The 17,453-nt window shown below is 35.9% G+C and overlaps 1 protein-coding gene across 25 annotated transcripts in view; it reads right to left on the reverse strand.

Annotated features, from left to right (window-relative positions):
* ect2 (epithelial cell transforming 2) overlaps positions 1-17,453 on the reverse strand; it is a 71,772-nt gene that overhangs the window by 31,903 nt on the left and 22,416 nt on the right. For 14 of the 25 annotated variants that reach the window (XM_073915793.1, XM_073915789.1, XM_073915778.1 and 11 more), the window contains 11 exon segments: positions 15,908-15,997; positions 15,704-15,814; positions 13,905-13,978; positions 9,974-10,104; positions 9,622-9,737; positions 9,301-9,363; positions 7,663-7,882; positions 4,255-4,379; positions 1,958-2,077; positions 1,814-1,882; positions 1,589-1,699 (listed from right to left, as the gene is read on the reverse strand). In XM_073915793.1, the coding sequence (XP_073771894.1) occupies positions 1,589-1,699; positions 1,814-1,882; positions 1,958-2,077; positions 4,255-4,379; positions 7,663-7,882; positions 9,301-9,363; positions 9,622-9,737; positions 9,974-10,104; positions 13,905-13,978; positions 15,704-15,814; positions 15,908-15,997 (1,230 nt within the window). 25 annotated transcript variants of the gene reach the window in all.

A 17,453-nucleotide genomic window follows, 5' to 3' on the forward strand; every position in this document is an offset into this window, starting at 1 on the left:
AAAAGAAAGGAAAGAAAGAAAAGGAAAAAAGAAAGGAAAGAATTAAAAGAAAGAAAAGGAAAAGAAAAAAGAAAAGGAAAAAGGAAAGGAAAGAAGTAAAAAAAAGGAAAGAAAAGAAAAAGAAACAGGAAAGAAAGAATGAAGACAGAATTAAAGAAAGGAAAAAGAAAGGAAAGAAAGAAAAAGGAAAAAGAAAGGAAAGAAAGAAAAAGGAAAAGAGGAAAGAAAGAAAGAAAGAAAGAAAGAAAGAAAGAAAGAAAGAAAGAAAGAAAGAAAGAAAAGAAAAAAGAAAAAGAAAGAAGGAAAGAAAGAAAGAAAGAAAGAAAGAAGGAAAGAAAGAACGAAAGAAAGAAAGAAAGAACGAAAGAACGAAAGAAAGAAAGAAAGAAAGAAAAGAAAGAAGGAAATAAAATAATCTTATTAGATTACAAACAACCCAACTAGTTGCTTAGCACGTGTGCATCTCTGCTGTTATGTTTACACATGTAATATTTTTACCTGATGCGATTTAAAGCAAAAAACACAACAACACTCTATCAAACATATCTACAATGATAAGAAACATAGTTACTTACAGAGTTATTATCGCACAGCAATACCACAGGAAAAAAAGTACGGACTTTGAAGGAATAATTAATGTGAGGAGAGCTCCATTATAGTGCACTGGACAAGTCTAAACAAGTTCCACCCATGCATGCGCGAGGCAGGCAGTTCTGTACAATTACGTAATTTATCGGCTTAAAAATATCAGCCTAATTTAAACATCAGATCGATAACGATAATTTTAAAAATAGCATTTATTTGCAGGTAATGATTTGGCCGCAGATATATCATGTATCCCTAGTTTTTAACATAATAAGCATTATTGGCATGAATTATTATTCATTTTATCATGGTTAGCATACTCTAAGCGTAAATTAGCATGCATAACACTTGCCTAACAGGAATTACAATGTTGTTATCATGAACTGACCAATTATCAGTCAATTTATTTTAAAATAAAAAAAAAAGTAAAGTTTTAACATAAACAAGATGTTTCTAACATGAATTACCACAATTCTAACTTGATTTAACATGTATTAGCCTGTTGCTGGTATTTTTTGTACAATATCCAAAACAAACCAAAGTCTAGTTGTGAGAAAGTTGAACATAAGTGGGGAAAATCAGTCCCATGCAGACAAGAAAGAAAGGAGGAAGGAAAGAAAGAAGGAAGGAAAGAAAGAAAGAAGGAAGGAAAGACAGAAGGAAAGAAAGAAAAAGTAGGGGGAAAGTAAAAGAAAGAAAAGAAAAAAGTTAAAAAGAAATAAAAATAGAAAAGAAAAGAAAGTTAGGAAAGAAAAAATAGTGGGAAATAAATAAATAACTGTATGAAAGATAGTCTATTCAACATATCAGCTGTGTCATCTAATATAGCAATTCTAAACCATAGTAAACAGTGCTGACAGAAACCCATTCAAACATGACTGTTTTTGACTACATTTTAACACTCTAAAACCATCAGAAGCATGATCACCCTAAGGTTCTACCACAGACAGAAAGAAAGAAAGAAAAGAATCTCTTCATATGCACTAAAAAGAGCTGACAGTACCTTCAGGAAGGCATGAAACCTGGGCTTCTGTCTCTCGCATCTCACTATGGTCTCTTTGCTCATCTCAAAGAAGTTGACAAATGGTGGGTAGGCCTTCACCAGCTCTCCAGACTGAGAGGGAATTTGAAAAAATAAAGAGAGATCACAAAAGCTGCCATTCAGCCTTTGACTGCGTTATGAGCTGCACGCCGGAGGAGGTCGAGTTCAAAGCTTCATCGCACTCACATATTTCAGGATAATGTCTCCAACGCTCCTCTCTTCAGACCAGTTCATCACCAGCTCCTCCAGATCCGCCTGTCAAAGCACATTCATCAGCCAACACGCACAACACAGCCTTTAACTCAGCGTTTTAGAAAGGTTATTGCCTACCTTTATTCTGGTGTGCACTTCATAGATGTCTGGAATGCTGCCAAAGATGGTCTTGATCTCTTCCTGAGCCAGAATGGGGCCGCCCACCTGCCCCTCTTTCTCCAGCGGATATTTGAAGAGCTGAAAGGAGCCATGAACAAAGGAAATTGGATCAAGCCAGGATGGACTCCGATATGTTCACTAATGGAGCAGGACTTGACGGTAAAGGTCTGCATTCCTGCGGGATCACTAAAGGAACCGATTCGATTTGGGACTAAACCTCTGATTTGCAGGCATGAGAGGGTGATATTTCGAAGAGATGTCAGGCAAAGTGCGCAGTCAGAGTTGAGTGGGGTCCTAAAATAAACCCTGTGATGGCAAGACTTTAAAATGTTTTCGAAAAAGTGTTTCATATGCTCACTAAGACTACTCGGTTTGATCAAAAATACAGTAAAAGCCACACTGTGAAGCATCATAACTATTTAAAAACGGCTTTTTAATTTTAATCGGTTTTAAAATGTAATTTATTCCTGTGATGGAAGAGCTGTGTTTTTAGATGCCACGCGATCCTTTACAAATGATTTAAAGATGATTCTTATGCCATCTCTGGAAATCTTTCTTGAATAGAAAGTTTAATAATAAACATTTATTTGAAACAGAACTCTTTAGAACATGAACCCATTTAACGTTTAGTTAAGTGAAAGTATCAATGATTCTGAATAAAAGCTTGCTAATTGAAATAAAATAAATAAATGATTGAAAAGATATGTATTAGAAACATAAGTTGATCTAAAAGTAGACAAGTATTAAACTTGACAAAAGTATGTCACGAAACACCAAAACACATTTTTTGAGATGTTGACAGTCATATATATGTCCCACGTTGCTAAAAACACCATTAGGACAAATACAGTTGAAACCAGAAGGTTATATACACTGTATAAAACGACACATAACCATTTAAAAAAAAAAAAAAAGGCGAATTTTTCTTCCGTGCTGCTGTGATGGCTGTCAGGTCAGATGTGTGTGTGTGTTTGTGCACTCATTATAATCAATATGAATATTCTTATCAAACTGAACACAATCTTACATCAACAACACATGGCAAGCAACGCGTTGATAATAACAATAATTTTATTAGATTACAAACAACCCAACTAGTTGTTTAGCACGTGTGCATCTCTGCTGTTATGTTTGCACATGTAATATTTTTTTCCTGAGGCAATTTAAACCAAAATACACAACAACACTCTATTAAACATATCTACAATGATAAGGAACATGGTTACTTACTGAGTTATTAGCGCAGAGCAATACCACATGAAACAAGGACGGACTTTGAAGGAATAAACAATGTGAGGAGAGCTCCATTATAGTGCACTGGACAAGTCTAAACAAGTTCCACCCATGCATGCACGAGGCAGGCGGTTCTGTACAATTACGTTATTTATCGGCTTAAAAATATCAGCCTAATTTAAACATCGGATCGATAACGGTAATCTTAAATATAGCATTTATCTGCCGGTAATGATATGGCCGCCGATATATTGTGTATCCCTAGTTTTTAACATAATAAGCATTATTGGAAAGAATTGATATTTATTTTATCATGGTTAGCATACTCTAAACGTAAATCAGCATGCATAACAGATGCCTAACAGGAATTACAATGTTGTTATCATGAACTGACCAATTATCAGTCAATTTTCTAGCATGTTTTAACATAAACAAGATGTTTCTAACATGAATTACCACAATTCTAACTTGATTTAACATGTATTAGCCTGTTGCTGGTATTTTTTGTAGAATATCCAAAACAAACCAAAGTCTAGTTGTGAGAAAGTTGAACATAAGTGGGGAAAAATCAGTCCCATGCAGACCTCTGCATGACAGCTACTCCATAAACTTAATGAAGATCCACTGGACCACAATGGAAAGGTCAAGCTATTCAGCTTTGCCTGATGATCTGACTCCACTGTTCAGTGAAATTTGCTGGGTTCTGATTGCGGGCATATGATGTGACATTTACTATGCAAGCAGACAAAAAGTGTGTGCGCGCGTGTTTGTATGAGCTCAATATGAAGAGGGTATGAGGCAGAACTGAAATGTCCAAGGCATTGGTGTCCAAATCTAATTCATTTTCCCCCCAACTGGTCAGAGGCACTGGTTCAGTTTGATAAGGCCAGAGCCAGGTACTGTGGTTTGCCACTTGCTATGTGTGTGTGTGTGTGTGTGTGTGTGTGTGTGTGTGTGTGTGTGTGTGTGTGTGCGTGCGCGCAAGATGGAAAAAGAACACTCAAGGCACACAGAACACAGACCTGCAGGACCGTGGCCAAGATATCAACGTAGTTGCTCTCGGTTTGGTAGAGCTCTTTAGAGACCTGCCATCGCGCTGACTGCTTGGGAAGGGCAGGAGTTGAGCTTTTGGGGATTTTGGCATTCTCTGAAACACATTAGCAGACATGCAGGGTGAGCTGCAATAAATCACACACTGTTACTTATACATTTCATACCTTGTGTCAAAAAAAGTGTGCGAATAAAGGAGTGCCAAAATGTTTAAGGTTTTAAAGATGGAGAAAGGATGAGAGTGCTTAAAGCAATGATCCAAATTCAATACAAATGAAATTCAATAAAGTTAAAATTGTATTAACTGCATCAGGTATCTGATTAATGCTCAATTGGATATTACAAGCATTTAATTAAAATAATAGAATTGTATAATAAAATATTTTATTATAATATTTATATTACTAAAAATTAATATCCTTAGCATTTATTTGCAGAAAACTACAATAAAAAAATGAATCTTTAAAATCCACAAACATTTGAAAAACCTGTGTATGCAACGTATGCATTTTTGCCAACACTTGAGGTCTAAATGCATACTTGCATGCAGAATTTCAACATTTATAACAACCTACTAAACATCCTAATAAATTAAAATACTCATACATAAGTTTGAAGTTGTACTGAACATGAAAACATTTATAAATCAAGGCACTTAGTCAAAAGTAATATCCATCCATCCATCCATTCATCATAATGTTACTGGCAATGTGTGAAATCTGGATTCTATAGAATGTCTAGGAAATATATAGAATGCCTAAAATCAAACCAAGTATTAAATGATTGCTACTTTATACATTGCTTAGACATTCTATAGAATGGCGAGTTGCCATGCGGCAAAAAATATAAATGAACTACCCCTGTCATTTTTCCCGCCACTGATGTTATTTGATGATCGCAATCGACGCATGTGCGTGTTGAACATTGTAAGACAGTGTATTGCCAGTATGATGTTCCACTACCACATCACGGATATTAATATTGTCATAATTCTTCTCATGAAATCTGTGCAAATCAAACGAACATTCTATTCTTCCCTGCTGCAAAAAGTAGCTCATTCCTGTTTCGTTCTGTTTGTTTCCACCAGTAGCAGCATACTGTCTATTTTAATTAGTAATTCTTCACTAATACGTTAAATATAATTGTGCAAGACAAATGTGCCAAAATATGAAGTGTTTTGTCTGAAAGAAGAAAATTACGTACACTTCTAAATGCCATGTCACCCTGCAGACCAAGACCGGTTACTCACTGAAGCTAAGCAGGGCTGAGCCTGGTCAGTACCTGGATGGGAGACCACTAAGGAACACTAGGTTGCTGTTGGAAGTGGTGTTAGTGAGGCCAGCAGGGGGCGCTCAACCTGTGGTCTGTGTGAGTCCTAATGCCCCAGTAAAAGTGAAGGGGACACTACACTGTCAGTTGGCGCCGTCTTTTGGATGAGACGTTAAACTGAGGTCCTGACTCTCTGTGGTCATTAAAAATCCCATGGCACTTCTCGTAAAAGAGCAGGGGTGTAACCCCGATGTCCTGGCCAAAGTCCCTCTATCGGCCCTTATGATCATGGCCTCCCAATCATCCCCTTCCACCGAATTGGCTTGATCACTGTCTCTCCACTCCACCAATAGCTGGCGTGTGGTGAGCGCACTGGCGCCGTTGTCCTGTGGCTGCCGTTGCATCATCCAAGTGGATGCTGCACACTGGTGGTGGTGAGGAGAGACCCCCCTCATGATTGTAAAGCGCTGTGGGTGTATGGCCATACACAATAAATGCGCTATATAAATACACATTACATTACATTTCAGTTTTAACTACTGTGACAAAAACTTCAATCTCAGTTCTGCTGTCAATGTGTTTTTTTTCTCAGTAAAAACATATGGTTTATTTCGTACTCCTTCCACTTTAAAATACGTAAATGATCAATAAAGGCTTTTGTTGTGCTCGTCTGACACTTTGCCTAAATGATACTTGTCACTCTATATATTGTCTAGGAATTGTGTAGAATGCCTTGAAAAAGTGTGCAAAATCTTTACTAAAAAAAGTAAACTGTTATTTCATACTTTGCCTAAAAAAAAAATCAGGCATTCTGTACATTTCCTAGACATTCTATACAATACGGAGATTTCACACGTTGTCGGTCAAATATGCACCCACAATAACTACATAATTTTACATTGATTTGTACTTGAACTGTAAATGGTTTTATAAAAGGCCATTAAATCCAAAACAATAAAAAAAATAATGAAAAAGAACAATAATTTTGAATGAATTTTCTTTGATTATCATGATTATGACAAGACCATAACTTGTACTGAACCTGTACCATTTCTATAACAGAACAGGGATTTTAAAAAAAATGTAACCACAAGTATTAGAATAATAGACAAACTTACTCGATTCAATCACCTTTTCTATGAGATCTATTCTAAACCCTTGTCTACAGTTCTGTGAATGTCACCTGTCTGGTCCTCGTGTCTGCACACAGGAGTGCTGGTGCGCTGCAGTCTCTCTGATCTACTCTGTCTGCTGCTCCTCCGCCTACCGCTGCTTCTTCTGCACCTGCGCTCTGCAAAAACACAGCGGCCTGGCTCATCTAACACATTCTCCTGCTTCGTCTTAGGCCTGCCTGGGGTCACCCTGGACCTCTGAGATCAAAGTCTGGAGAGTTCTGAAACCCTCTCCAGAGGATCTGCATGTTTCACCAAGTCACATTTTTGAATTTGTAAGAACATAGTTAATGAAATGTAAAAGCTATACCACAATGCTGGTTTTATTTGTGGTTACAATACATCTGATTATATTTGGAAAAGTGAAAGAGTAGTTTTATGATTAGAAATCACATTATTAGTAATTCAAAACCACTTTTAGTTTTTAGACTTCTAGTTTTAAGCTTTTTAGAGCCATCATGTCCAAGATTTTCTAAATAAAATTAAGCAGTTACATTTACAAAACCGAGCCTACTATAGCACAAGCAAGAATGTTCAGAATGTGTGGTTCCTCAAGTGGTTCCAATACTTTATGGGTGTCTTTCTTCTGTTAAACACGAAGCCAGACACTGAAGAAAGTTGAAAACCTGTGACCATTGTCACCAAGTCAATGGTTACAGGTTTCCAGCTTGCTTCTAAATATCTTCTTTTGTGATCAACAGAATAAAGTCAAACAGGTTTGGAACAAGGTTTAGTAAATAGCAGAAGTTTTAGTTTTGGGTGAACTTAACCTTTTAACGCCTACAACTGTTACTTTCTTAATGCCCTGCAGAAAACCTACCACAATTTGCAAACGGGACCTGGTGAACTTCTCAAAAATAAATCTGTTTGTTTACCCATGGAAGACAGAGGGAGTGTTATATTATTTGGTTTAGTCACATGTTATAGGACTAATTCTACCTCCACTGGATTTGGTGTCTGGAGTGTTAGAGATGTCCAGCAGGGAGCCCATGGAGAGTGAGTGTTCAGCCGAGGGTCTCTTGCGTGGCGGGAAGGGAGAAATCTCAGTCTCTTTGGTAAGCTGAGCCAATGTCTCTCGGAGACGCCGTCGTTTTCTGCCACTGTTGGGCGTCGTGAGAGACAGCAGAGACACAGCTTTCTTCATGGCAGGACTTTCCGGCTGAAAATAACACAGGTTGAAAACAGAGATTATTGTCGTGTAGAACTGTAAATTCAACAGTTCTTTGTTAATAAATAATGGAAAGCCGTTTTAAAATTCAGTTCCAATTTTAATCACACATTATTAGCAAACAGGAACACAAACATGTTTTAGCACTTCCAGTTTTATCAACCTTAAGAGATAATGGGCATTTTGAATTAATGACTGAAATAAAATGTGCAGTTAACACAAGCTCAAGATATTTGCATGGTTTATTCCACAGCATTTGTCCTCTTGTTCTCTTGTATATGCATGCTTCTTCTTTTAATATCTCCACATCAATATTTCCTAGTTCAAAGAGACAGTGAACTATTGCAAATATTCTCCTATTTGAAAATGATATAGAAGTTAAACTTTTAAAGTAACTAGCTATGTTTCTATCCAAAGATGAGAATTAAATTTATGCATAAAAATGTAATATCGCATAAAAGACGTGTGAACAATGCAGCATTTTTATCCATTGAGTTTAAAATAGTCATTGTCTTATGAACTGACGCAATATCAAAAGAAAAAAAAAACTGCATTTACTGTGATAGGAGAAGCTATGTGAAACTTTTCTTTATTTACCCATACCTCTCTAAGTGATGGGTAATGCCAATAAATTGTGGAGAACAAATATAATCATTTAATTAATATGCAAAATACGATGGGACCATCGCAAATGGCCCACCTTTACAGGTACTCTGCCCTGCACCAACTGTGGGCCAGTGGCATAATTCCCCCATCCTTTCTTCCTTCAGCACTAGTTAGAGATATACTTTATAAAAGGGTTGGTGGTAACAGCCGGTCATCAGATGGGCACCCCCCTTTCCTTGGTGTTTTCCTTGCCGATTTAAGCCCATGACATCTTGGGAGGGCTTGAAATCAGATCCAGCATCCTGTATCTACTCCTGCTAACCACCACCCAACTCTATGATACTGTTTGTCTTTTAACAGGCTTTTCAACCGAACCTCCCTTTGTAGCCAAATCTAGCAAGATGTTGCTTTCTTACCAGCCGTTTCCTGGCCATTCCATCAATTCCCAGCAGTAAGAGGGCTCTCCAGAGTGACTGCCCCGCAAACCCCCTACAACCCACCTCTACTAGTAAATTCCAGGTGCTCCATCCATTCTCCTGGCTCTCAAGTATAAGACTATGCTATTTCTTGAGCTTGCGTCCATGGGCCTACTCCATTCTTTCATCCTAGGATATTCTAAGTTCTATAAGCACCACTAATAATTACATTTTAATAAGCATGTGAAACAAAACTGAGTACTGATTTCAACAAAATCAAATCACTTCAGAGCTCATAGTGCACTGGGGAAAGTGTTATATGCTATACAAGCAAAAAACAAACAAATGCAGGTAATTTCAGAACTGTCATTTTCCAAGTTTGCTCACCTTTTCATAAGAGTACATCGATTCACCTGCTCGGGCATCCATTTGTATACTGCCCCAAAACCACTGCAGAAAGAACAATTCATTAAGAATTACACAAAGCCAAATTGCACTGATTACAGTTAAAATTTTCATTATCATCTTTAAATAACTACACATGCATTTATGATTGCAAGTGAACTATAAACACCCCTGATGAGTGCCAAAAACGACTTCCCACTTCTTACAACACAGCAGATAACAGACAGGAAGCAGTGTAAAATAAGTGTATTTTTATCCACTATTATTGAGGACTCGGCAGCACACTTTAAGTCAAGTTCATACCTCCTGCTTCACTACATAGAGTCTTTTTGAGGGAGTAAAGGGCAGTTCTTTAATGGAGTTCTCCTCAACAACCAAGTGGGTGCACCTTTCATCGCCAACCGCCTGGAAGCGTCCACCTGGACAAAACAAGCAGGACGTGCTTTAGAAAACCCCCTCCGGCAGGAGTCAGGGTTCATTTGCTTTTACAGAGAAGGGGCTGGCAATAAAATACAGAAGTATATCCCGCGGTCAGATGCATCCGAGTAAAAGCTTTTGGTTAATCGAGAATTATTTGAGCAGAGATTGTGTGACATTTTGTCAAATGTTTCATATGCCGTTTCAGAAAGGACACTGATGCATTAGAGTTCAGTACCATGTTTCTGCGTCCTCTCCTCCATGTTGTTTTTTTCTTCCTCAGAGAAGCCCAGGAAGCTTAAGACACAGTCCTGGAATGGAGGAACTTTAAACTCTGTGCGAAACAGCTCGTTGCCTGCGTGGAAATTACTATAGCCAAAAAAAAGAGAAAGAAAATATTTGTTAAAAAGCTTTAAAAAATAAGCAATAGAATGTTGAGACTTTTAGAAGTCACAATTAAATATAAAAGCAAATTATGTTGCATGTTAGTGTTATAACAATGTTACAATACTACAAAAAATGGTATACAGAAAAAAATACTATAGCATTAAAGTTTAATGTATACTTTGCTGTGGTCATCTTTCCTGTGGACAGCACAATACATGTGAATTTGTTGACTACAAGCTGACAAAACTGGCAAATGCAGAAATCTAATTTGGACATTGTGGACATTCACCGAACTGGTAAAGTACCGTGCGTTATCAAGTGTAACTCTGCCTTGCTGTATATTGATTCTTGTTTGGGCTCATGTGTTATCACTTTCTCTCTTTGCTGGCTCTGCCAATGCCATTGATTTTAAGACTTTTACATTAGATATCATCCTCTAGTTAGCTGTTTGCCAACTCAATGAGCAAAATAAGTGACATGTACTGTTGAGCACATTACACTTTTGCTCACAATCATTTAAATGTCTATGGACATTGCAAGCAGGACAATTAATCTAGTTAAGGGTTGTTCCTTCACTGAAGATATTTTCACTATTTTAAGCTACATTAAAACACATACTGTTACAATAAAGTCAATATTTGCACATTCCAAAAAAACTGATGAATTTATGAGCTTAATAAGATGAGGACCGGATAATAGTGTACATTTCATATCAGAAAGAACCTGGACATGCAAGTCAAAAGTTAAAGATTTTTTTTTTCTTAGTGGTTTAGCATAATTATGCCATTTATGGGTTTCTCGCACACAAGTTTGAACATTTAAGACATAAGGTGTTTTGCTTGTGCGATATGGGAAGAAAAAAATTCACAAAAGTGTCCGATATATTTGATGAACTGTTTGGTTATCAATTGATACACAGAATGTGCGGCATTTCTTTTTGACTTGTTAACTAACATTAGCTCTTTATTGTCAAACCCAGTATTATAAAGCTTGTTTGTACATCTAGTACTTGTTATTAATAAACCAACTAATTTAATAACAATAATAATAATAAATAGGGTAAAACTTTATAATAACTACACACATTTATTAAGCATTAGCATCTAGTGAATTCATTATTTGTTAAGCATTAACTCTACATAAAAAAATGTTAGTAAGCAGTTTATAACTGCAGCTACAAATGCAAAATGTACTGCATTATTTACAAATCATTTTTATTTAAGAGTAGATGGAGGTTTTTATGATTATTTAAAATGAATTAGTAAATGATTAATAAACTATTAAAATTAACATTTATACATCTCATTATTCAGACATACAGTAATGGTTACGATGTATGTTGATAAATGCTTTATTAACTCAACTTCATGCAGTTTTGTGACCTAATCTAAAGTGAGGACTATCTGTGCTTCATAAATCCCTTGTAAATCATAATTAAAGGCTTGGTATTAAATGAACAATAATATTTTCAATCTTATCTAAAAAGTAAAATTACTGTAAAGTTTAAACATTGCCGAATAACAGGAGACATAAAATTGGATAAAACAACAACAATATAATAATAACAATATAATAGGATCCAATGTTTAAACTGCACAGTAATTTTAAGTTTGCAAAGATTTCTTTTTCATTTGATAAAGCTTCATTTGTGTATCTTCAAACAAATAGAAATGAATAAGGTTGTTTGTTTATTTTTATTTCTGTTTAGACTAACTGAGCCTTTAATTGTCATTTATAAAGGGATTTATAAAGCATAGATAGTCCTCACTTTAGATTGTCACAAAACTTGATAAAGTTGAGTTATTAAAGCATTTCTGAATATGCAAATTAGCTTTTAGTAAACGCCTGAATAATAAGAATATTAATAAGAATTATATGTTAGCTGGAATAGTTTTTTAATCATTTACTAACTTATTCTGAATGATCTTAACCACCAACTATGCTTGAATAACTGGTTTGTAAATAATAAAATTCTTAATTTAGTGATGAAAAATAAATGATTAAAGTATGAAAGTACAATTATTCAGCACATTATAAACGCATTTATAAGTCAAGAATAGAGTATTTGTAGCTGCAGTTATAAACTGCTTCCTAACGTTTATTAATGTAGAGTTAATGCTGTAATGTAGTTGATAATGCTTAACAAATAATGAATTCACTAGATGCTAATCCTTAATAAATGGTTTATAGTGTGTAGTTTTTAAAAAGTGTTACCATAAAGACTACTAAAAACAATTAAAATAATAATTATTATTATTGTTAATATTATTATTATTATTATTATTATAATAAAACAAATATAAAAAATACATTTAGTGAAGTTTAATTTTAGATTTTAGTGGATTTAGGTCATTTAATTAAAATGATTGTAATAAAACAGGATTTTACTTTTAAGTCTTAGTGGCCTCATACAAGTTTACTGTGACCGCTCGTTTAAATTCTCTTGCATAAAAACCATTACTAAATAGATATATGGCTTTTGATTACTTACACTAACTACATGCCTGTGCAACCAAGATGACATCCAAAAGAAAAAAGTCATTTCAGAAAACAAATTACATTCTGATGAAAGACAAGGTTTTCCTCCTACTGAATGACGTGTACTGACATAAACCCGCGTAAAATAAGGCCACAAACATGTATGCAGACAGTACAAGGTCAATTTTGATTTCATATTGACTTTAAGTCTGTCTGTATTAAGTCTCATGGACACAGTGGGCATGCTATGAAGAAAGAAAAAAATTTTTTTTTAGTCAACACCCAGCCCAGAGTGACAGGTCATTAATGTGAAAGGTCAGGTTCATTGTTTAATACATGTGTGTAAAATGTCAAAACCTGAGAACAGTGGAAAGCACTTTTAATATGGAAGCTGGGAGAGTGCGTGGTTGGTGCACAAGTGGAAGCACTTCTTGGCCTCATCATTCACTTTTTTACTCCTCTAGACTCGCACACTGTGGAGGATTGACATCTAACACACATACGGGGCTCTATTTTAATGATCCAAGCGCAAAGTCTAAAGCGCATGGTGCGAAAGCATTAAGGAAATCCACTTTTGCTAATTTAAGGATGGAATTATACGCTCTGCACCCTGGCACATGGTGTTACAGTGTTGAGCTTATTTTCTTTATGAGTTATGGGTGTGTTTTGAGCAAAATGTGCATTAAACCAGAGTCTCATCTCACATTCCCTTTAAGAGTCAGTTGTGTCCCACTATGGTGCATTTGCTATTTACATGGCACTTTGTAAGTGGAAAAACAAACGGACCATCTGCAGCGCGAGGATAAAGAATGAGTCTCCTCCAATCGGCCTTTTTACTTTCTCCTTACATTGCTCCTCTACTTTAATTGATAAGGAAACGGTGTTGTATGCACTCCACTGAGAACATCCATAAGCCTACTTATTTAATTTAGTTTAACAAAGATTTGTTTCAAAACTATTTCGAAATTCAGTTCTAATATCCCCGCAAACTAACAAATGAACAATAATAATGAAGTTTGGTCAAAAATATCCAATTGAGTTATATCCAAACACACATTTTTGGTTTGGTTTTAGTTGGTCAATGGCGCGATCCATTTCAGTTCCTCAAAATAGCAATGTGTCAACAATGCGCCTTAACACACCTCCTTTTTAGACCAACACACCAATGAGTCAACAAAATATTTAAACAATGTGGTGCAAAACGTGAAAATTCGGGTTGCACTGGTCTGAAAAGAGCAACAAATCGCATCAAACACGTCTTGCAGCTTATTACATCGGGTGTATGATAGATCCCACAATCTTACATGTCATCTCTGTGCTCCCATGCCTTGCGTATCCAGTCAGGGGTGAGGATGGGTGTGCCCATACACACTGCCAACTGAAAAGAAAAACAGAGAAAGAAGAAGTGAATACCATCAGGAGGAAAGAGATCCCCACACCAAAACCTGCTCGTTGCATTATGCATGAGACTGATGAATGATTCAGCCCAATTCAGCGTGCTGTGAGGAGAGATACATGAGAACTGTTTTAATCAAACCCTTTCTAAATAACACAGACCCGTCAACAGCCGACAGCAGACCCCTGTTACGGAGAGCACACCTGGGGTTTGAGGAAAAATAGCCATCACTGAACAGTAAGACAGTTATCGAGTGTCTTGAATTTTAAAAAATTAGGGTGCACGATATATTGTTTTAGTATCCAAGCGGTTAACAGATATGCATGCAAATAGTGCACTATTTTTAGATGAATAGGCAGACAGACAGACAGATAGATAGCAAAATTAAAGCACTATTTGAGCGCACCTCTGTACTGCCGTGCAAAGGCAAAAGACTATAACTTCATTTTTGACAAAAAATTAATTAAGGATGTTTTTGGGAAAATAAAGACCTCCTTTATCATGTGGATAAGTATCTTGAGTAAATATCATCATTTTTTTTTTTTTTTAAGAAAATAAAGTCTTGTCTTAACAATAACTTCCAAAAGCCCAAGCAAAACCAAGGTAGAACACCGTTAACACCCGAGTTATCACTCTTTGACTTGGATTTGGTTCAAAAGTTGCAATATTCTGCCTTTGTTTTACTGTCATACTAAAGGGTGTCTGCAGATTTCATGATGTCAAATTTAAGAATTTTTCATTTGGGTTTATATTTCAAAACTAAAGCTTGAGTAAACATCTGTACTTACTCTACACAGGCTTTGTTCAATATAATCATTTTATATGTGAAATATAGTAAGTTTCTAAGGTGTTTGAAAAACTCACCAGCAGTGTATCTATTTTTTTATCTTTACAAATACTTGATTCAGATATTTACATCATAGTAATTGTGGCTAAAATAATTCACAATATCGATATATAAACAATCTAAATAAAGTGAACTAAGAAAACTGATTGATTGATTTTGTTTTTCCTATATGTTGCAATATCCTTGGAGAAAACTAAGGCCGCGTGATTTAAAACAAAAATCTCTATTATTTGAACATTCTAATTCGATTATGATTAATGAATGATTGTTTTATTAGTAAATGGGGTCTAGCGACGCCCCTGGGTAGAGGCCTTCACAGCAATTTTCTTCTTACATTATATAACAATTGAACATATCTGTTTTCAATATCTAATCCTTCATATGTTGTTGTTTATTTTAAAAATGTTTTGGTTCAGAAACATTATTGCATTTTCTATTCTAAAAATTTTATTTATTTTACAGTAGTAAAGGTAATATCTATACTCTGCATATAATATTTGCATTTATATACATGCATAACACAAAAAAAAAAAAAAAAAGTATTTTGATCTGATATTTGACCTGTTCTAAGAACATTTCAAATGCATCCACATTTACAATCTTCATTTTGCACATTTTTATGCATCCCTCACATTCTCCTATAGACCATACAGCCAAGTACTGACTCATCGTTACACAAGTTATACTATTATTTGATCCATCGCAGCAATCATAGATCATGCTATTATAACAGAGTTAGTCAGAACCAAACAAAGGATTTCAAAGGATTGAAAATCTTTTGATTCCCCAATGATCCACTACACGCAGTATTCAGTGGAGCTGAACAATGGCATGTATGTGTGAATGAGATAGATACAGACCCTGTACTTTTCACCATGTGTTGAGCGGGCGATGAGGTGCGTGACTTTAGCACTGTCAAAGTCTTTTCTGATGGTGCCGCCCATGTGATGGACAAGATTAACCAAAGCAACCTGCACAGAAATAAACTCGTTAAGTGGATCAAAAACCCTAATAGTGACTCTATTAGTGGTTATGAATCAAATGAGCAAATGTACAGAACTCACCACTTCATCTTTTTTACGAAAACCAGTGAAGCAGAGAGACAAGTTGAGCATGGTCATCGAGTAGAGTGGCCTGGAGGAGAACGGCAGAGGCTACAGAACAGAACAAGGAGAATAAAGCATATATTGTTAATATGCATCAAATAAGGAGTGTTATTCAAAGTATGCACACTGAAAAATAAGCTGAAAAATACAGTTTGGAAATAATAAAACAAAAAAAAAATTCAAAGTATTCCGAAATGCAGAGCATGACATTCGCAAACAAAGATTTAGACGTACAGTTGAAGTCAAAATTATTAGCCCCCTTGAGAATACTGTCATCATGGCAAAAATAAAAGAAATCAGTTCTTAGATATGAGTTTTTAAAAATATTATGTTTAGAAATGGATTAAAAATTCTTATTTCCGTTAAAACTAAACTAAGGAAACGATATACAGAAGGCTAATAATTCAGGAAGACAAATATTTCAACTGTATTGCGTATAGACCTTTTTCTTCAAATGCAAAATTACCTATTATGCTTTGCATGTATGCACAAAGAGAATGCTAAGAACTTCCGGTCGGCAGCTGATGTATGTAAACAGTAACATTTGGACCGCGTTTAAATGATAGTTTGAATCTATTTTATTTACTTTTATCATCTTTGAACAAATCCTGTTGTCCATCAGCACCATCTCCTGGACTGATCATTTTAAAAAATGCGATCTAATGAGATGGTAAACAACTACTGTGAGGCATTTTCCCCTCGTTGTCAGACAGCATCTTGTGGCGTTTAAATGAAGCCTCATCACCGCGAAAGTCAACATTTCTCTTTCTTTCAAATATATAACCAGCCCAGACAAATGTAATTCAACCAAATGTTTGACACACACACGTAGTCTGTACTGTCCCACTAACACACTGATTTAATATCTGTGACAAAGTGAAAATAAACCCCCAGTGTCATTTTGAAATGACAGAAAAACACAAACTGTGGTAAATCCTACAAACTAAATGAAACATAAACGACTCGCGATTAAAATGAACAGCAAATCAGCCAGCAGAGTATCAGTGACAGACTTTTGAAGGTCATATTTGTAAATCATGCCAGTAATCTGGTTTGCTCTATAATGCAGTGAAGTATTGCGTGCATGTGTGTTGAAGAGCCGCTGAGCTAAGGCCCCGTTTACACTAATGCGTTTTCGTTTTAAAACGAATAAGTTTTGCTACGGTTACACCATCCGTCCACACTACGCCAGAGTTTTCGAGCGCCGAAAACGGAGCATTTCGAAAACGCTGGAGAGGCCGTTTTCATTCTAAAGCGCTCCTGCTCCATGTCAGTGTGGATGGAGGAAAACGGAGACATCTGAAAACGAAGGTGGAGCTGCCGACATTCGCCTCTCTGATTGGGGCTTTTCCTCAATATTAAGTACCCTACACACACAGTTCAGTCTCGTATCCTCTCCCTGTAAGTTCAGACTTCGCAAGTTTGATAAGGAAAACAGACCCTCGAGGGCATGTCCGGTAAATCTTCAAAGGGAACAGTGCACTTTATAACTTTATTCACATCA

This window comes from Danio rerio, chromosome 11, assembly GCF_049306965.1.
Source record: "Danio rerio strain Tuebingen ecotype United States chromosome 11, GRCz12tu, whole genome shotgun sequence".
NCBI lineage: Eukaryota > Metazoa > Chordata > Actinopteri > Cypriniformes > Danionidae > Danio > Danio rerio.